The sequence below is a fragment of the Canis aureus genome, chromosome 10 (genome assembly GCF_053574225.1).
Source record: "Canis aureus isolate CA01 chromosome 10, VMU_Caureus_v.1.0, whole genome shotgun sequence".
Classification (NCBI taxonomy): Eukaryota; Metazoa; Chordata; class Mammalia; order Carnivora; family Canidae; genus Canis; species Canis aureus.
The window spans coordinates 62,445,513-62,467,586 of record NC_135620.1 but is presented as its reverse complement, the minus strand read 5'-3'; the positions used below and the strand labels follow the sequence as shown (position 1 = coordinate 62,467,586).

General features: G+C 35.5%; 2 protein-coding genes across 2 annotated transcripts; both read left to right on the top strand.

Moving 5' to 3' along the window:
• Nucleotides 1-7,146: 7,146 nt before the first annotated feature.
• On the top strand, nt 7,147-8,166 carry LOC144321774 (olfactory receptor 13C2-like). The gene has a single exon (XM_077911022.1). The coding sequence runs from the start codon at nt 7,153-7,155 to the stop codon at nt 8,125-8,127; it is 975 nt and encodes a 324-aa protein (XP_077767148.1). The 5' UTR covers nt 7,147-7,152; the 3' UTR covers nt 8,128-8,166.
• An 8,808-nt stretch (nt 8,167-16,974) lies between these two features.
• LOC144321773 (olfactory receptor 13F1-like) lies at nt 16,975-17,916 on the top strand. The gene has a single exon (XM_077911021.1). The coding sequence runs from the start codon at nt 16,975-16,977 to the stop codon at nt 17,914-17,916; it is 942 nt and encodes a 313-aa protein (XP_077767147.1).
• The last annotated feature ends 4,158 nt before the right edge of the window (nt 17,917-22,074 follow it).

Genomic DNA, 22,074 nt, shown 5'->3' with positions numbered 1-22,074 from the left:
ATATTTCATTTATGAAGCAGTTTAAAGTTGTACATAGAGGCTTAGAGAGGTCCTTAAGAACATTTAAATTGTGTCCTAAAGTGTGGAGCAGATTCTTTAGGTGTTTGTGGGTTTCCACAATGGGGTAGTGTTTTAGCCCGGGCTTCATGGGCAAATTTCCCCATTCCTAAAATTTATGGCTACATTTTAATTTATTAATTTTTTCAACTAGAGAAATTTAATGATGCTTTATTTGAACTAGAAGAATTTATCTTCATAATCACACTTATAATAATCATATTTCTATAAATGTCAATCAATGAATTTCTATGACAAAACGATTACACACTAGTAACAGCCTCTTTGGAGGCTCAGCTACTAATGAGGAGCCATGAAGATTGGCTGCAAATAGAAAAACAGGATGAAATTATCTGTTGTTGCTGCAACCTAGAAAGACAGACAGTATCTGGTTTGAAGGTAAGTTACTGCAAAGAAAGGAAAGAAACTCATCACCTATAAGCAAGAAATTGGTCTGATGGGTTAGAGGTGTCAAGTTTGAAAATGGGATGTTTTTCTCACTGAGAAGAGACTGTTAGGAGTGGGATTTAAGGGCCTATTCACTGAGATATAGTGGGGAAAAAAGAGCTATGAGACCAAAAGAGCACTTCTGTATGCAAAGGTCATTGTGCAACAGACTGAAAGGAATTTGCCCAGAAGGTATGAATTACTTTTTTATCAGTGTGTAGTTTTATAGTTCATTACAAAGTATTTGGATACCATTACCTATTTGAGGTAATTGAGGCCCACTGCAGGGTATATAGTAGACTATATATATATATATATATATATATATATATATATATATATATTTTCTGTCCTATAGAATTAATAACAAACAAGTCTTCACTGATCCCATTGGCAAAAACTCAGTTGCATTTGCTTCAGTCAGCTGAAAACCTGGCGAACTATGTGCCAGGTACTGTCCTATGGCCTCTTTATACAGAGATCACATATGAGGACGATACTATGACCAATGTGGATCTAAAAAATAAAAATCTGAACACTATCATTTCCTGAGATCTGAAAAAGATAATTTACCAAAGCTGTGCATAGCCAGAAAGAGACCCGCTCGGGCATTATTCTAGTGTGTTTGCATGCAATATTGGTGACTATTTTTAATATTTGTTTTTCAGTCATTAGGTTATAATTATAAAACTGAGTAACTTTTCCTTTTCTTTTTTATGTTAAGAGGCTTGCTAAAAATGTTAAAATAGTCTTAGTCAAAAAAGTCATGTGTTTTGAGACAAGGAACACACTGGTACCTTACTACAACCCTATCTTTTTATAGAGTGAATTGAATTTGTTATAAGGTATATTTTTTGGATGACTTTTCCTTTTTGGCACCTAATTTTTTGGTTTCCAGGGGATGAGAGTGAGTGTGATAAAGTGTATTAGAATTTGTATGTAGGATGAAAATAAAACCATTTGTCAGAATGCTATGTGCGATCTGATTAAGCTTTTAAGCTACATATACCTGATCTTACAGAAAAAAATGATGACTATTTAAGAGATGTAAAAAGAGTCTAACAGAAGGAAGAAATTAACAGAGAGGCATGAGAGAAACTCCACTAACAGTGGGAACCACTGTTAACACTAATTGAATGACATATACCAGCTCGTTTAATCTTGCCAACAAATAATATGGCATAGGTGTTTTTATCTTCATTCTATAGCTAGGGGTGTGATAATCAGAAACATGCCCAGGCCATCTAGTTAATAAGGGGCAGAGATGGTGTTTGACTTAAGCCTGCCTGCAAGGCCTGTGTTCTTGACAGTATTATGGAATGCGCTTGATAGAATATCGTGTGCCATGGAGATAGCTAATAGAACAATGGGTTTTGCAGAGATGATTTTTTATAGGTGTGCATTTACTCTCCACTATTCAAAAAAAGCCCTCATGTCCCTAATTCCCTTTGGGATCTCAAGTGGTTTGAGACCTAACCCAGAAAATCTGAAAAAGTCTATAAAATGTAAATACTATCAAAAATGAAAGAATTTTGGGCAACCCAGGTGGCTCAGTGGGGCAGCCCAGGTGGTTCAGTGGTTTAGTGCCTGCCTTCAGCCGAGGGCAGGATCCTGGAGACCCGGGATCTAGTCCCACGTCGGGCTCCCTGCATGGAGCCTGCTTCTCACTCTGCCTGTGTCTCTGTCTCTCTCTCTCTCTGTGTCTCTCATGAATAAATAAATAAAATCTTTTTTTTTTTTTTAAAAGAAAGAATTTGAAAAGCTGGGGTAGAGAGAAGTTTAGACTAGGAAAATCAGATTGGGCTTTGGGTGATCTCAGGGAGACTAATGGTGTCCTGAAAATGAGAAAATGGGACCTGAGAGTCAGAGCAAAATACCATATAAAGTTAGGTACTGAAGGATCCTGAAGGATTTTGGAGAGGGAGGACTCTTTGGCCATGAGAATGGAACAAGAATAATAGCTAGCATTTATTGAGCTATAATTTTGTTTCAGGAATTTTACTAGCTCATAAAAGCAATAATGCATTTAATGGAAAGGAAATGACATTGGATAGAAGGATAGACCCTTAATCAAGTCAAAGAATGGTTTACAGCTTGGTAGTGGGACAGGAGATAGTGATGGGCCTAGAAATCCTAATGATATTATGTAAAGAGTCCTGAGTATTGAGAATGTGACTTTATGTAAAGTATCGATGAGTCTTCAGTTCCCATTTAGTGTGTAATACTGGGCAAGTTAGAACAATTTTAAACATACAAGGTTGTGCCTTATGGCAATGGATGGTTTGATGTAGCATAATGCTAGAAAAGTGAAAGTAGGCTATGAATCTCAAAAGCTTAAATGTTGTTTATTTTATGAATAAGCAATATATTCATTCAGTGCCAAAATTTTGAAAGTGCTAAAAGATGTATAGTAAACAGCCTACCTTCCACTCCTGTGAATAAACTGTCCATTTCTTTTTCTGGTAATAACTATTCTTGTTTCTTTTTCTAGAGATATTCTATGTGTGACCAAAAAAATTTCTATGTGTGTGTATACATACTTCAAACACTACATATATAATACTTTTTTTTACAGAAATGTTAGTGTGTCATATATGCTATTTTGAGTATTACCTTCCCACTTAATTTTTCTTTAAAGATTATTTATTTATTTATTTATTTCAGAGAGTGTGCATGCAAGAGAGAGAGAAAGGAAGTGGGGAAGGGCAGGTGGGGAAGAAGAGGGAGAAAGAATCTGAAGCAGACTCTACACTGAACATAGAACCCAATTTGGGGCTTGATCCCATGACCCCGAGATCCTGACCTCAGCCAAAATCAAGAGTTGGACACTTAACTGACTGAGCCACCCAGGCGCCCCTCCACTTAATGTTTCTTAAAGATCTTTCCACATCAATGCACAAAGAGCCCCATATTCTTTTTGACAGCAGAATAGTATTCCATTATTTCTATGTCCCCTTTTCCTGGAAGTTTAAATTGTTTCAGCATCTGCTAATAGAAATAATATTTTCATGAATCAAGTTGAATGTAAATCATTTTACATATGTGCCAGCATAACTGGCACATGATAATTACCTAGAAGTAAATCTGAAGCCAAAGGTTGCATGTATGCTTTGGTGATTTTGGTAGATGTTGCCAAATTGTCCTCCACAGAGGGTATATAGGAGTTCCTGTCTCATCACCTTTAGGAAGCAAGTCATTAGAGGTGAAACTATGCCTTGCTATAAGATATCAGTGCATAGTCACCTAAAGAATGGGTCACAGTGAAAGATATTAGGGAAATTCTCTAGATATTCCCTGTGATTTTGGTCACTGTGTTTCTTAAAAACTTTTTTCAGAATATACACATATAAATATATAATTTATTTAATATGTTTATATATTTATACTTATATATGTAATCATATATATAAATTTTAATGTACCAACTGACGTAAAGATGTCAATAAACAGGCACAATTCATATACACATATGTATATGTATTACTAATATATATTTTCTACTTATATACTCATATGTTACATGTCATACATATATTTGTACATAATATATGACCATATATTGTATATATACATATATTGTCCAAAGCTGCCTGGGGCCTCTCTGGGTGCTTCTGAGATCTCTATTCAGGAGAGCTCTTGCTTCCATAATTATGTATATTATTTCCTTGGTATATAGTCTTAGGTGTAGAATTTGGTAGAAAAAGTTATACTTTTAAAAATTTATGCAATTTTAAAAAAGGAAGTTATTTGATTCCTATAAGAATTCATATAATATATGACATTCTCATCTGAGGAGAATTCTTGAAATATACTCTAACCCAACCAAAATATAAATTAAAATATGGTCCTGAAGAAAGAAGAGAAAGAAGAGAGAGGAATCAATGGTGATCAATGAGCAGATATACAGAGAGGTAAATACATTGATAAAGACTGTTCAAATACGTATAATGTAAGGGCTGAGGAAGAGCTCTCAAAAAGACACATTGTAAGGAAATTATAAGCACTTTTACATTGTCTCACATTTGATATAGTTGAGGACATTCAGGAATTTGAGGCTAGAGATGGAGGAAGAAAAGAATTCTGATAGCTCTGTCTTCATTTAGTGTTTGAGGGATAATTTAGAGGATTAGATAATGCTCTAGGAGAAAAAAAGTTAATTTTTATGAGCAAATGGTTGGGTCCTGTAAGTCAAATTACGAGTGTAGTCAAAGAGAAGGTAACCACATATGGAATGGCAAAAGTGAGTAGAATTAATGAAAACAAATAGTAAATGACAACCTAACCAGCAAAAATCAGGAAGTGGGAAAAAAGAGAATGCAAAATAAGTAATAAAAATAAAGCATATGGAAAGAAAATAATGAAGTACATTAATGATTGTATTTTAAAGTGAATGGATTGGATACTCATAAAAGACATAGACTATATGAGGAGATTAAATATTTAAACCCAGATATATGTTGCCTGCAAGGAGGGTACTTAACAAAGTGAGAAAGAAAAGTTCAAAATAAAGGGATGTGTAAAGCACAGGCAAAAGCAAAGCAACCTAAAAGAAAGCGGGAGTGTAATAACATTATCATAAAAGTGAAATTTAAAGTACAAAACATGATAAAGACAGGTCAATTAATAACATTCACAATTTATAAAGATTATCAGCCATAAACAACACAGAAGCTATGCATATTAAAAAAATCCTATATATACGGGCCGAGCATGCTTACAAATATTTATATAGAATTGATTAAATATAGGTGACAATATAATTATTTCACAGATTTGAATAATACATTAAATAAACTTAATTATATGTATTTATGTATGCCTGTATGTATATCTATATTTAATTATATATCTCTCCCAAAGAGAATTCGTATTTTTTGTTAATATTTATAACATGGATCAAGTGATTGGCTGCCAAACTCTACATAAATAGAGAATTACAGGTCATGTTTTCGTATCATAATAAAATAAAATTGTAAATAACAAAAATCGAACACAAAATTCTAATGACTAGGTGTGTATTCTTTTCTTAAAAAAATGGGATCAGAGTTGTTTCACTGATTCATGGTTGGATTGTTGGTGTAAAGAATACACACCTGTTGGATTAAAGAAGAAAAGGAAAGGAAAAAAATCATCTAGAAGGCAATGAAAAGAACATTTCACATTTCCCTTTTTTTTTTTACATTTCCCTTTTTTTGAGAAGTCCTATAATATAGGAAAACCCCTTGTGAGACTAATAAAGAAAAAAAATCACTTAAGAATAGCAATGAAAAAGGAGATAGAACTTCTCACAAGGGAAATCAAAGATTATAAGGATTAAATGCAACTCTATGACAATACATTTGTAGCAAAATATAAAGTATCCAGATGAATTTCTCTCAAATCATTCTGTTGAAATCTTGCTTCTTTCTGAACAGTCACCTTTCTTGGTCTGATATTTCTTTTGAAATATTAGTATTGTCAATAAGATTACAAGGTATTCTAGTCTGCAAACCAAGTTCTCTGCAAACGATTAAGAATTTATACTCTGCAGCCATCTGGCTTGTGTTTTACCATTTATTTAGCTATATGACTTTAGGCAAATTACTCAATTTTTCTGTGCTTTATTTTCCTTCTCTATTAATAAAGATGATGATGCTAATAATAGTAATTGCCTAATAGGGTTGCTATTCAGACTAATTTAGGTAATACAAAAGCAAACCATTAACAGAGGATTGACCCAAAGTGAGAAATGTTAGTCATTATTTTGTCTTTCATTTGATTTCTTTATCCAACAAATACTTTTGAATGACTATCTCTGTGTCCACCCTGTGGTAGGTACTGGGGCTATGGAAGTAAACAAAAAAAGTACTTACCTTTATAAAGTTTACAGGCTACGATGCAAGACAGATAGTAAACAACATAATTTCAAGAAGTGGCAAGATCATTGATTTATTGTGTGGTGGTTTGTAGTCAATAAAAATGGTTTATTGTTCAGTTACACATAATGCAATGCTAATTTTTATTACAACTTCTAGTTTACATATGTGATGATAAATAGAACAAAAAGCCCAGGCTTCAACAAGGAAGACAGTTACGTTTGAATCGTACTTTGCTTTGCTGTATATTTACCTTTAGTTAAGTTTACTTAATATTTACATTTTAGTTATCTGTAAAATGTGGATAATAATACCTGTCTCCTAGCACTGATGAGATTAAGTAATTTGCGTGGTATATTGCATGTGGCTTAAAACATGTTAGTTTCCTTTTTCCATTCCCCCCTTTTTTCATATTTTACCACTCTTTGGTTCACTTTTGTTTACTTTTTTTCTTTAATGTCCCCCCCCCTTTTTTTTTTTTTAAAGATTTTATTTATTTATTCATGAAAGATACAGAGAGAGAGAGGCAGAGACAGGCAGAGGGAGAAGCAGGCTCCATGTAGGGAGTCTGACATGGGACTCCATCCCTGATATCCAGCATCACGCCCTGGGTGGAAGGCAGAGCTAAACCGTTGAGCCACCCGGGCTGCCCCTAATGTTTTCCTTTTTAAAAAAATTTCCTCTCTGGGGATATAGTACTTATAAACTGATACACATTTGAAAGTAATCATAACAAAATACATATTTTGTTTTAAAAATTCTAATGTCTTACAGGTAAAAGAGAAACAGTAAAATGGAATGGGAAAATCAAACCATTCTGGTGGAATTCTTTTTGAAGGGGCTTTCTGGTTACCCTAAGCTTGAGCTACTCTTTTTTGTGCTGATCTTAATAATGTATGTTGTCATCCTTCTGGGCAATGGCACCCTTATTTTAATCAGCGTCTTGGACTCCCACCTTCACACCCCTATGTACTTCTTCCTGGGGAACCTCTCCTTCTTGGACATCTGCTACACCACCACCTCCATTCCCTCCACGCTGGTGAGCTTCCTCTCAGAAAGAAAGACCATCTCCTTCTCTGGCTGTGCAGTGCAGATGTTCCTTGGCTTGGCCATGGGGACAACAGAGTGTGTGCTCCTGGGCATGATGGCCTTTGACCGGTATGTGGCTATCTGCAACCCCCTAAGATATCCTGTCATCATGAGCAAGGATTCCTATGTGCCCATGGCAACTGGGTCCTGGATCATAGGACTGGTCAACTCTGCAGTACAAACGGCGTTTGTGGTACAATTGCCTTTCTGTAGGAATAACGTCATCAATCATTTCTCCTGTGAAATTCTGGCTGTCATGAAACTGGCTTGTGCTGACATCTCAGGCAATGAGTTCATCATGCTCGTGGCCACGACATTGTTTATACTGACACCACTGCTATTAATTATTATCTCCTACTCATTAATCATCTCTAGTATCCTCAAGATTCGTACTTCTGAGGGGAGAAGCAAAGTCTTCTCCACTTGCTCAGCCCACCTGACTGTGGTGATAATATTCTATGGAACCATTCTCTTCATGTACATGAAGCCCAAATCTAAAAAGACACTCAATTCAGATGACTTGGATGCGACTGACAAACTTATATCCATGTTCTATGGGGTTATGACTCCCATGATGAATCCTTTAATCTACAGTCTCAGAAACAAGGATGTGAAAGAAGCAGTTAAACACCTACTGAAGAAAATGTGTTTAACAAGTAAATGGGAAAGGGACAAGTAATTTTATAATCCCAATGTGGAAATCAGTTAGGGAAACCAAAGAGCCAAACAGATAGATTCTTGCTGCTGTGTCAAATTCATCTCTCAAAACTTTTAAGGTTTTGTAGAACAGGTTCACAACATGATACACATGAGATATATTTATTCCCAAGGTGGAGTTCTTGGGAATTTCTTTCCAGATAGGTCATATATATTATTTTTTGTGTCACTCCTTGGCATTGCTTTCTCTCATCTTTATGGTCAGTGAGAAACTGGCTAGAACCTTGTTTGTCCAAATAAGACTTAAAAAAAATGGGATCGGAGTTGTTTCACTGATTCATGGTTGGATTGTTGGATTTAGACCTGGTCATTTTGTAGCAACCCAGAAAGTGGAACCACCATATTGTAGATTGGCCCTTCTTTGAAAAATACTTAGGAAAAAGAGAGACTATCAATTTATAAACTTTACTTGACTCTCTTAGGAGAGGAGAATGTGCCATTCAGAGGGAGATAGAATAGTTGAAGGGTGACTGAATGGGCGTCTTCAGAGACTACTGGTTGTGGCTGATCTCTTGTTCCACACCACTATTTAGGCTTCAGAGCCAGTCATCTCTGCCTGTTCTTTGATGTCATCAATGGTGATGCAGTTCTTGGTCCAGTTTGTTTCATTCCATGCATGGATGTACACTTCCTTCATTACCTGAACTATAGCTAGCTCTGAGCTTCTATTTACTGACTGAAAGTTTGAGGAAGATATAAGGGAATGACAGCATAGAAAACGAAGAAAGAAAAACCCTAGTTAGACTTCAGTTCTCACTATTCCTAGTCTCCACCATGAGCTTTCATAAAGATTATTTTTCGTCCATCTCCTTCCTTAGTCCCTTGTCTCTTGTTATGTTAATGGGGTACATTCACTGTGTGTCTCAGATTAGAATTGTATCTTAAATTTATTATCACTCTGAGTCCCAGAGAAACATGATATCTGCCCAGAGATTGTTTCTTCTGCAGCCTGACTCCATGAACTTAGATCTGGACCTTGGAAGACATCAGGTTCAGACCAAAGCTTAAGTAGTTGCTGTCAGCCAGGGCACAAACAGAGCATGATGCCTGCTTTTTTTTTTAATGAAACATCTTGTGTCTTTGGAACATGATGTTTCTAATAGAGCCAACCTTGGAATGGTGAGCAGATATTTCTATTTGCTCAGAACTAGTCTACTTAATGCCAGTTTCCCAGGTGTAAGTAGTACTAGTTCTCCCCTTCATTGTGAAGTAGCCTAGCTTGGATGATCTAATATATGGACACCCTAAAAGTAGGGTCTATTAGAAGCAGCAGGAGCATCAGAATCCAGGGAAATGATAGGAATAGCAGATCATTGTGATAGAGATCAACATTGTGATATCTGTGTCCTAAAGTAGACAGTGAACACATAATATCAGCACATGCAAGATACTACCAAGGACTCTTCAGGTTAAATGGGTGGTTCTTTTATCAAATTTGGAGATACTCTATTAGATTTCAGTTGTCCCTGAAAAATTACTTAATATCTACCCATAATAATAACTTTGTTTGGATCTGTGGACTTTTTTTCACACAATAATTAACTAGAATGATTGTTATTTTTGGTAGCTCCTTGTTAAGATAATAAAACTGTATTGTATGTTTATAAAAAATTATTTGTCCTTTTCATTTTTATTGTGGAGGGACTGGCAGCCAATTCATCTAAAATGGTATGTCATTTTTGAATAACAAAAGAATGAGGATCCAAAGCAAAGCAACTCTGTTTTCTCACTAGAACACTGCTTTTTCATCAGAAGATCAGTCTTTGGCTTTGCCTCTCATGAGGTGAGGGATATGTGGGAATCTTCTAAACCTTGTAAACTTTGGCCCATTACTCATCTTTAACATTAAAAATATTAAAATGTAATAGAGTAATATCTCCAGGAAAAGAGGAAAAATTTCAAATACTTCCCTATTCACCATCATTGCTAAAGACTCAACAGTTCTTTGAAGGTTAAATGGATTGATGGTCATGCATTTACACATGGGTTTTCATTTGTTCCATTTATTTGTATCTCTCATTGCTCAGAGACTGTTTTATCATCCTTGATATTCTTCTTGCTAATGGACTTTTAAGGCCATGAGAGATTTTCCTATTATTTTAAAGGATAAATAACTTGGAATCTTCAAAAATGAGATGTCATTTGTGATTCCATAAGTTCTGAGGTAGCTTGAAAATATCAAGATGTATTTGCTATGACTGAAAAGATTGACATTATAAGGCATACTTTCTACTCTTCACTAGATTCGGGAAAATTAATTTCTGGGATTTTATAAGCCAGGGAAAATGTACTTATTTAATATAATCTTGAGTTATTGCATCCATGAAATATCTTGACTTTAGAAGGATAAGAAGTTTCTCAAGTTCCTATGAACGGGCTATTAACTGGCTTTTTAAGTTACCTTGAGACTTGAGGAAACCATGTCCTGCACATGGAATGAATGATGGGGGAAGATCAACTAAAGCTACAAGTAAATAAATATTTTTTTGGGGGGGGGCAAATTTCTCCATATGTCAATAAATAGGGTTACTCTGGACAGATATAGATTTGTGTCTATAGCTTGCTTGATACTCATAAAAAAATATTGACCTGAAACATAAATATGTCAAGTCTTTAGCTGCTCCTGGAATTGCAAAATGCAATTGCAAATTGTCATTGCAATTTTGACACGAAATTTAATAAATTAATATCCATACTTTTTGAGGAGTATCGGTGTGCTTGTTTTTAGATGTTTGGGTTCAGTTAGAAGGCATGCTAACCTATCATGAATAATGCTGTCTCAACTAGTGCAGATCAGAGCAGTTTCTCATCTTTTCTGGAAATAGTTTTATCCTCAGGTATATTTTTTTCACCTTAAGTTTTTAAAGAAGCACTGTGATATGTGAGGGCCCATTAATTGGACCCCATGCAGAAAGTAGCTTGGAATATAAAATCATCAGGACAATTGACCTTGGTCTGAGTTAAATATGTGAAGTTTTCTATTGAGGTACTGCATCTCCATCACCTGGACACAAGTAATTCTGTCTCAGAATCTGCCCATATTGCAGATCTGTTGGCTAGATAAGCTCTACCCAGATATTCTATTATGATGATGTTTTCCATAATTTACTTTGAAATTTGTCAATTTGCTTTATACTTATTAGACATTTAACGTGACAGATTTTTAAAAATATATTTTTATTCTTTTATGTTCTGTCTCACTAAAATCATTAGAAATGCGTTTTACAGGATGCCTGGGAGCTCATTTATACCCAGTACTAAGAAAATAAACTTTATATTTGCTATAAAGAACTAGAAATATTTGATGTCTTTTGTAATCAGCTTGTTTGTGTTATAGGAGGAATCTTAATTTTTAAGTAATCTAAAACCTAGGTTTAAATAGTCCATAGCCATCTTCAGGCACCATTACATTTTTCAAATGAAATTTTCTCATTTTACCTTATTTTTCTCAGCTCCTGAATGTGACATTGTAATAGTGTCAGAATTCATAATCAATACTAAAAGTAATGATAAATGATATAAATAATAAAAACAAAGCTATCCTTATTTATGAATGACACTATATGTATACAGAATACTCAGATGGTCTAAAGCTATCGGAATTAATAAGTGGATTTAATGTAAACTATACTTCATTAAATATTCTTAAAATTGTTATAAAAAAGTGAATTTACCAAGATTACTAAATATAAATTTAGCATAGAAAAATCATTACAGGGCAGCCGGGGTGGCTCAGTGGTTTAGCACCACCTTTGGCCCAGGGCCTGATCCTGGAGACCAGAGATCCAGTCCCATGTTGGGCTCCCTGCATGGAGCCTGCTTCTCCCTCTGCCTGTGTCTCTGCCTCTCTCTCTCTGTCTCTGATTCTGTCTCTCTTTCTCTCTCTCTGTGTCTCTTGTGGATAAATAAATAAAATCTTTAAAAAAAAAGAAAAATTATTACATACCAATAACAAGAAAGTAGAAAAGAGAATTTAAAGTACAATTTATAATAGCATCAAAAATATAAAGCTATATGAATATATCTAATATAGTATGTGTAAGACATTTTTATTTGTTTGTGTAAGTCATTTATACAAGAAGAATCAATATAATATTATTGAGAGAAATCTAAAAAGACCTAAATTAATGAATTAGAAGATACAATAGTATAAAGATATCAATTCTCTCTAAATTGAAGTGGAGGTTCAAGGCAATCCCAGTTAAAAGACAAGCAGGTATATTGTGAAATTGAAAAGCAGATGCTAAAATAAATGCCAGCACCAGCCAATCCGTTCATAAAGAAAAAAATAATTTAGAGGACCAAAATCAAGACTTATAATGGAGCTATAGCCAATAAGACAATGGAATATTGGTGCAAGGATAAGAAAAATAAACTGGTAGAACAGAACAAGAGGCTCAAAACAGATCCAAACACATATGGTCAATTAATTAATGTCAAAAGTGACACTGCAGTGCAGTGGGACAGGGACTTTTTCAATAAAATCATGTTGAGTCAAATAGTATGCACATAGTAAAAAATAAATCTTGCCCTCAACTCATACACAAAGATTAATTCTAGAAGAATATATATCTCAGTATAAAAGGTAAAAATATAAAGCTTTTAGAAAGTAAGATAAGAGTCTTGGACTTATCAGGATATTTTCCTATGCATAAGATGGGATAGACAAATGAATAAAAGTATGATTCTTTTAAGAAGGATAAAGACCAGATGCGTCAGTGATGGACAGGCAGTGACACCATCTATTGCTACATTAGTCTTACATTGCTACAATAGTACAGGGTAATTAATATACAGTCATAAAATCTTAGTGCATAACAAAGTAAACATTTATTAAAGTCTATGAGAACCCCTGGAGCCAGGAGATCTCAACTAAATTATCTTTTTATCTTAAATCAGCTGTGAGTTGGTTTGTTGATTGTTTTAGGACTCATTCATTTGTTGGGGATTGAGTGACTGCTGGCTAACGTAGGGCAGCCTTGACTGTTGGCAACTGAGGCAACTCCGTTCTGCTTAGTGTGCATTTTATCCTCCAGTTGGCTAACTTGGACATATTTTCATGATAGTAGCAGAGATGGAAAAGAGAGGACTAACCTAATTGTGCAGGAGCTTTACAAGTCTCTGCTTTCATTATATTTGCTAATGCTCCAGTGATCAAATCAAGTCACATCTGTAGAGCCAAAATCAGAGTAGGTGGACCTGTGAAGGAGTGAAGAATAGAGGTCATTAATGCAATTAATATACTACAATTGTATAAGATCACTTACCTAATCAATGGTTGAGCTAAAGTTTAACCCATAACTCTTTAAGTCTAGCGCTCACTCCAATGCACTATTCCTTCAAAGATTACTATATAATCTTTATAAAATCACAACATTGTGCTAGAAACAGTCTATCTATGGGCATTTGACAGTAACAAATTATTTTATTGATCAATGCTCTCTTTTTGTGGCCATTTAAAAGCTCAGGAAGGATGTTTTATCTTCTATTTCCCAGATAAATATTTGGGTGGATTTCTGAAAATAAATTGGTTATTTTACAAGCTCAGATGCCATTTAGGCAGGCATTTCTACAGTTATTTGCAGTTTGCTGTGTAATTCAAGGGCAATCTACAGAAGGAATGGAATAGGCAAATAGTCTCCTCTAATTCTGCTTGCACAAATGCTTCTCAACCCAAATAACTTAAAATAATTTATTTTTTTTTACCTAATATTTTTGGTTCTCAATTAGTTAATGGAAGTTGGAGAAACATACCCTGGAGAACTAGAAAGTTTCTTAACTTCTGTATGTTTCAGAATCACAACACTAAATTGTTATGGGAATTGGAAGGTCCCTAATAGCAACAGGAGACTTTAGTAGTCTTAGAACAGTTATAACCCTTTGGAAGTTTTGGGGAGCAGCTCATGGGGGGGTGAGTTTGGAAGAACAAATATGTATGTCATTATTTTACTTAAGAAATTATTTTTATATTTTTAATTAGCAAAAGCTCTGTATGTTGAGAATTTATGAATCGGGCAAGATTTGGGTTGATTTTTTGCAAACTAACAGCATCCATATCCTTTTTCATTGCAATTTTCTGAATAAAAATACCTCTGCACAACTCACTCTGATATATTTTCATGGAATATTGTCCTAATTTAAAACTCAGATTCTTTTACTTTTTTGAGCACTACACAAGATTCATGAGAAAGACCATGCTGGAGATCAAGTTTAAATATGGAAACATACATTAATCAAAAAGGAAGATGCTCATCACATGTGCTATGGTAAATGTATTTTATTTCTTTTTTTTTTTTTAATGTATTTTATTTCTTTCAGTATTCTCAGATTTATAAAACCTATTAATGGGTCTCAGGTAGGCCAGGAAACTGGAATAGAGATATTTTCTTTAAAAAGGAACTAGTTGGTAGGAAAAATTCCGAGTTGAAATGAATCCTGAATATGGGATAAGACTTTTGGCTTTATGCTTTCGGTTTTCTTACCTCAAATAAGTCATTAAATGCCTTCAAACATCCATCAACTTTAAAATAAGAGGGTTGGATTAGAACTCGGAGTCTGTTCTGGCTCTGACATTTAGAAAGAAAGAGGACAGTCTGTTAGAAAACATTTAATTATCATAGCACTGGAATCAGAAATCATTTTAGAGAAAGTATCTCAATAAAATGACAGGTTTGGTGAGACCCTTATAAGGATATGAGATAAGGGTAAGGGAATGAGTAGGAACTCAATCTGCATGAGAAAAAGAGACCTCATTGTTTTGTTTAAGAGAGAAAGGAAAGAGAGTGGTGAAGAAAGAAGACAAAAGAAAGCAAGGGAAGCCAGAGCTAGAGCAAGAAAATTAGGTGCTAAATGGGGAAGGATAATAGAGAAAGCCTCAGTTGAAGCAGTGGTATGTGATGACCAAGGTGAACTAAAGAACAGAAATGTTTAACATTAACATTTCTGGAAATGATCAGTAAAGTGTTTTATATTCATCCATGGGTTGGGGGTTGAAATTTTAAGATTATAAAGAAGGTGCTAAGGTTTTTTTTATCTGAGTCAATGTGAACCAGAAGTGGGTCAGTATAGCGGGCAACAATGGTTCTGGAAATCAGGGAGACCACAAAATCATAAATTCTTTGTGATTGTCTGAAATATTAGAGAGTTCATGGAATGGAGTGGTGGAGGGAGAATTTAAAACATTTAATTTAGGAATTATCATCCTCCTTGTATAGATTAGAAAACTGAGTTTCAAAGAGGCCAAGTGATTTGTCTAATTGTGTGTACTTGTAAATAGCACAGCAAGATTTAAGCCCAATTCTCACACTCAGAGGACAGTGCTCTAAAACCCTACAGAACATGATTGTGAAGCATTTCAAGCTCTTCTAAGAGTACAAGTGGTTATCGCCTCCCCTGGCCTCACTGTACATTCCATATTTAAAGCTAAGAGCTTATCATCTTTGTTTCTTTTTTTTTTTATCATCTTTGTTTCTTAAATGAACTAGTTTCTTTAATGTTGTGAAAAGAGTGCAGGTGTAAGTGACAAGTTGAGAAATCCTCAGGCTTTTGTTTTGACACAGAGAGCTAGTGAAAATGTACTTATTTGAATATGTATCAACATTTTCCATGTCCAAGGGAGTATTACGTTATTAAAAATCTTAAATGTGAATTATTACTTTTCTAATATTATGGGGAACAAACTCTTGAAAAACTCACTTTTACCAAGGGTGGGAGCAATTGGGTCATGCATATATGGCCTCAGTTTGGTATAATATACTTGAGTAACATAAGTATGTATAAAGAATGAAGCTGTACTTCAGAAACTGGCATACAGTTTTGATAACTGGGTAAATATTCATGAAAGACAAATTGGAGCTGGGGACAAAGGCCACTTCATGTAGATAAACTGTTGATTAAAGACATAAAAATATAAAATGGCATGGTAAGTAAGAAGAACTACACATTGGTTGTTTCAGAGCAGAGTGTGGAGGTGGATTGTTGGGAGATGAGAAGGAGGGAGAAGTAGGCAATGATGAGGAGGTAAGGCTTGACTACTTGTGATTGATTTCATTTGAAATCCACTTGTAGGACAGTGTTTTTAAAACCATCTCCATACGTGACCAGTTGTGACACATATCATAAGTAAATTGAATTGCAATATAAAATACTGAACGTTGAAAATTATTTTGTTTCTATGAGTGGGTTGAGGATTATTCCATATTCAAAAATGCCTTCCTGAAGATGGAAATCAGGTGATACTGTAGTGACTGGATGCATGTTTATCTATTTATATTTCTTAGTGTACAACACATCTATCTATATTGTATTACGTAATTGGCAGGTTTATGAAATGCAACTAAATCCTTCCTCAATGTAACTTTTACAAAAATTTTTTCTTTCCCCAGCAAACCTCCTGTGGTCCTTACTCCATTAGGTCTAATGCATTTTTTGATTAAACTAAGTCTCAAAATGTCTCACTAAGTACATCCCAACATAGAGTTAGGATTCTTACTCTTTGTGCTCTCCTGGTACTCTAGGGCATACTTATATCATGTTACTGTAATTATTTCTTTACTTGACTGTGTGATATTCTATTGTGAGTTGCCCAAGAGCAGCTTTTTAGGTAATCCAAATCTAGATCTTCAGTGACTTGTAGTGTATTCAATAAATATTGAATGAATGAATGAATAATTAATATGGTATTGCCAGAATAATGATTCTTTTAAAATACCCCTACCAAAAACCCCTGAAAAGTTGGTAGAATTTAATTTTTAAAATATAAACAATGTATATTTTTATTCACTACTGCAGGTAACCAAAAAGGCATAAAATGATCAAGACAAACTTGACAGTCATTTCAAAATTTATTTTTCTGGGATTTACTTACTACCCCAAAGTTGAGGTCATCGTATTTGTGCTGTGCTTGCTGATGTATCTGATCACCCTGCTGGGTAATATAATTCTGATCTCCATCACCATCCTGGATTCCCACCTACACAAACCCATGTACTTCTTTCTCAGCAACCTTTCCTTTTTAGACATCTGGTACACCTCTTCTGCTCTCACTCCAATGCTGGCAAACTTTGTTTTGGGGAAAAACACTATCTCATTCTCAGGATGTGCCATTCAGATGTACTTTTCTCTTGCCATGGGCTCCACTGAGTGTGTGCTCCTCTCCATGATGGCGTATGACCGGTATGTGGCCATCTGCAACCCTCTGAGGTACCCTGTCATCATGAATAGGAGGGTTTGTGTGCAGATTGCAGCTGGCTCCTGGGTGACAGGCTGCCTCACTGCCTTGGTGGAAACAATGTCTGTGCTACATCAGTCTTTCTGTGGAAATAGCATCATCAATCATTTCACTTGTGAAATTCTGGCTGTGTTGAAACTAGTTTGCGTAGACACTTCCAGGGTGCAGTTAATCATGCTGTTGATTAGCATACTTCTTCTTCCTATGCCGATGCTTCTCATTTGTATATCTTATGCATTCATTCTCTCCAACATTCTGAGAATCAGCTCAGTGGATGGTCGAAGCAAAGCCTTTTCAACATGTGCAGCCCACCTGACTGTGGTGGTTTTGTTCTATGGGACAGCTCTCTCCATGTACCTGAAGCCGTTGGCTGTGGATTCACAGGAAATAGATAAATTTATAGCTCTGGTATATGCTGGGTTAATCCCCATGTTGAATCCTATCATTTATAGTCTACGGAACAAAGAAGTGAAAGCAGCTGTGAAAAAATTGCTGATTAGGAATCATCTTTGTGCTTTTTAAATCCCCAGTAGCAAATAATATCAGTAAACATTAACCTGAGGAATGTTTTAGTGGTCAATACACAATAGAACATTGGGATAATGGGGGAAGACACTTATTTTTAAAAGATTTATTTACTTATTTTACCAAGAGAGCATGAACAAGAGGGGCAGGGGGAGAGGAAGAGAGAGTCTTAAGCAGACTCCACACTGAGTGCAGAGCCTAACATGGGGCTTGATCTCACAACCCTGAGATCACGACCTGAGCTGAAACCAAGAGTTGGAGGATACTCAACCAACTCTGCCCCCCAGGTGCCCCAGAGAGACACTCATTTTAAATGAGATGTATGATTTCCTAAGTTTCCTCCTTGACTGACTGCTGAAACTCTAAGATAATATAGATACCTCTTAGATAAGCATATCTGAAATCTTGTACAAATAGGTCTGATGATGATGAATTTTAATTTTTGTTTTGGATTATAGAGTATAAACATAACATTAAGTTAGTGTATTGTTAATATTCAAAATTATGTGCATGTAATATACAAATGTAATAACTATAGTAGACTTTTTAGCTTATTTATGATTAACCTCTGTTTTAGGCTGAATTATGTCCCTCCAAAACTTGTGTTGAAGCTCTTACTCCCCAGTACCTCAGATTGTATATCTATATTTGGAGATACAGCTTTTAAAAAGCTGACTAAGTTAAAATAAGGCTGTCAGTGTGGGCTCTCATTCAATCTGAGTTGTGTCATTGTAAAAAGAAATTTAGACACACATGGATTCACCAGGGATGCTCAAATACAGAGTAAAGGACATAGCAAGAAGGTGGCTATCTGCAAGCCAAGAAGAAGCTTCAGAAGATATCAAATATGCCAACACTTTAATCTTGGACTTCTAGCTCCCAGAAGCATGAGCAAGTATGTTTCTGTTGTTTAAGCAACCAATCTGTGGTATTTTGATATGGCAGCTGTAGGAAACTAGTACAATCTTTTTTTCAACATCGCTAAATTTAATGGAAGTAACTGCATATAATACAAAGTGTAACTATGTTTTACATGTGTGGATATATTTGTGCATGCAGATAGATGTGTGTGATGTGAATGCTATGTACAAGTGAGAAAGGTCTGCACAAATAGATCATGAATAGAAATGGGGTAGAAGTGCTGGTCTGGAAAAAAATATCAGAAAGTTTAATTGTTGGTCTTAGAGTGCCGACATTATTTTGTGAATTCAAAGAAGCCACAGGATGTTTTCATGAAACTACCCTTCCCTTTTTTTCTTTTTTGTTCAAGATTTTATTTATTTATTCGTGAGAGACACAGAGAGAGGCAGAGACACAGGCAGAGGGAGAAACAGGTTCCCTGAAGGGAGCCTGATGTGGGACTCCATCCCAAAACCCTAAGATCATGACCTAAGCGAAAGGCAGACCCTCAACCACTGAGCCATTCAGGTGCCCCGACCCTTCTCTTTTTTTATTGTGCTTTCCCTTGACACCTAGTTCCTTAAATCCAAGGGTGTAAATGAACCCATCAGCACTTAGAAAGAAAATGGATGATATGTATATTATAAGATGTACAATATCCCAAACCCACTAAAATTGTGTGAAATACTGAAATACGTGAATATCTTGTTATATAAACCACAATATACAAAGAATTAAAATTGTACACTCAGCAGGATTTGTAGTGTTTGTGTATACTTTATGGACCAGATGTCTAAATGTGATGTCAGTGTATAAAACATATTTGCTCTTTATCATGACATTGTCACCAGAGTCAACAAAATTGCTGTGATGGCTTGGATCCAGAAAGCAATGGAATGAAGAAGATAGGGTGAATATGGGAATTATAATGTTGTAGGGCTGGATTTGATTTCTCAGAGATGAATAAATAGTCACCAAAGATGATTGGTCCATTAGTCTAAGTAAAGATTTCAGATGCAGCCTTTGATTGGGTGAGAGGAGAAACTTAAGGATGATGACTTCAGGAAGCTAGGGATATAAATTGGTTGCCTGGTTTGCTATGCATTGATGGTCAGACTTCCAGGTGAAGACAGATTAGTGAAGTTCAGGTGAGAAACAGGACCAAAGCTATACATAGGTTGGGAAGTCTTTTGCACAGAGATGGAAATTGAATCCTAGGTGTGGATGATGTTATCTAGGGAGAAATTTAGGACAATTGTCTATGAAATGGTTGGCTTTGTTGATGAGATGCTCTCCTCATCCAGTTCAGGCTGTGACACTACCAGGCAGCTCAACTATATATCATATAAACATGATATGATATCACATACAAAATAAAATTGCATATGATTGTTCATTAGCAATTTAAAGGAGATTTTTAAAGTTTTATTTATTTATTTATTTTAATTCAATTAGCCAACATATAGCACATCATTAGTTTCAGATGTAGAATTCATTTATTTATCATTTGCATGTAACATCCAGTGCTTATCACATCCCATTCCCTCCCTAATACCCATCACCCAGTTATCCCATCCTTTCACCTACCTCCTCTCCAGCAACCCTGTTTGTTTCCTATAGTTAAAGAGTCTCTCATGGTTTGTCTGCCTTTCTGATTTCTTACCAGTTTTCACTCCCTTCCCCTCTGATTTTCTGTGCTGTTTCTTGTATTCCACATATGAGGTCAGGAGCACGACAAGGATGTCCACTCCCACCACTGTTCTTCAGCATAGTACTAGAAGTCCTAGCCTCAGCAGCCAGACAACAAAAAGAAAAAAAAAGGCATTCAAATTGTCAAAGAAGAAGTCAAACTCTCTCTCTTCACAGATGACATGATACTCTATGTGGAAAACCCAAAAGACTCCACCCCAAAATTGCTGGAGCTCATACAGGAATTCAGCAGTGTGATAGAACATAAAATCATCCCACAGAAATCAGCTGAATTTCTTCTTTTTTTAAAAAAAGACTATTTATTTGAGAAAGAGTGAGAGTGAGACTACAGAGCTCCACTGAGCAGGGAGCCTGATGTGGAGCTCAATCCTGGGACCCTAAGATCATGACCTGAGTCAAAGGCAGCTCTTAACTGACAGGTGCCCCATCAGTGTATTTCTATACACTAACAATGAGACAGAAGAAAGAAATTAAGGAATCTATCCCATTTAAAATTGCACCAAAAGCATAAGATACCTAGGAATAAACCTAACCAAAGAGGTAAAGGATCTGTACTCTAGAAACTATGGAACACGTATGAAAGATATTGAAGAAGACACAAAGACAAGGAAAAATATTCCATGCTCATGGATTGCAAGAACAAATATTGTTAATATGTCTATGCTTCCCAGAGCAATCTAAACATTCAATACAACCCCTATCAAAATGCCTTTGATATTTTTCACAGAGTTGAAACAAATAATCCTAAAATTTGTATGGAACTACAAAAGACCCTGAATTGCCAGAGGAATATTGAAAAAGAAAACCAAATCTGGTGGCATCACCATTCTGGACTTTAAACTACATTACAATGCCGTAATCATCTTGACAGTGTGGTATCGACTGGCACAAAAACAGGCACATAGATCAATGGAACAGAATAGAGAACCCAGAAATGGACCCTCACCTCTATGGCCAACTAATTTTCAACAAAGCAGGAAAGAATATGCAATGGAAAAAAGACAGTCTCTTCAAAAATGATGTTGGGAAAATTGAACAGCCACATGTAGAAGAATGAGACTGGACCATTTTCTTACACCATTCACAAAAATATACTGAAAATGGATGTAAGACCTAAATGTGAGATAGGAATCCATCAAAATCCTAGAGGAGAATACAGGCAACAACTTCTGTGATGTTGACCACAGCAACTTCTAGCTAGAAACATCTCCAAAGGTAAAGGAAACAAAGGCAAAAATGAAATCTTGGGACTTCGTCAAGATAAAAAGCTTTTTCACAGCAAGGGAAACAGTCAATACAACTAAAAGGCAGGGTACCTGGGTGGCTTAGTTGGTTAAGTGTCTGCTTTCAGCTCGGGTTCTGGGATCAAGCCCCACATTTGGCTCCCTGCTGAGCAGGGATCCAGCTTCTCCCTCTCCCTTCCTGCTCATGCTCTCTCTCTCTCAAATAAATAAATAAAAAGTTTTTAAAAACAACAAAACCTAAAAGGCAACCTACAGAATGTGAGAAGATATTTGCAAATGATATATCAGATAAAGCGTAGTC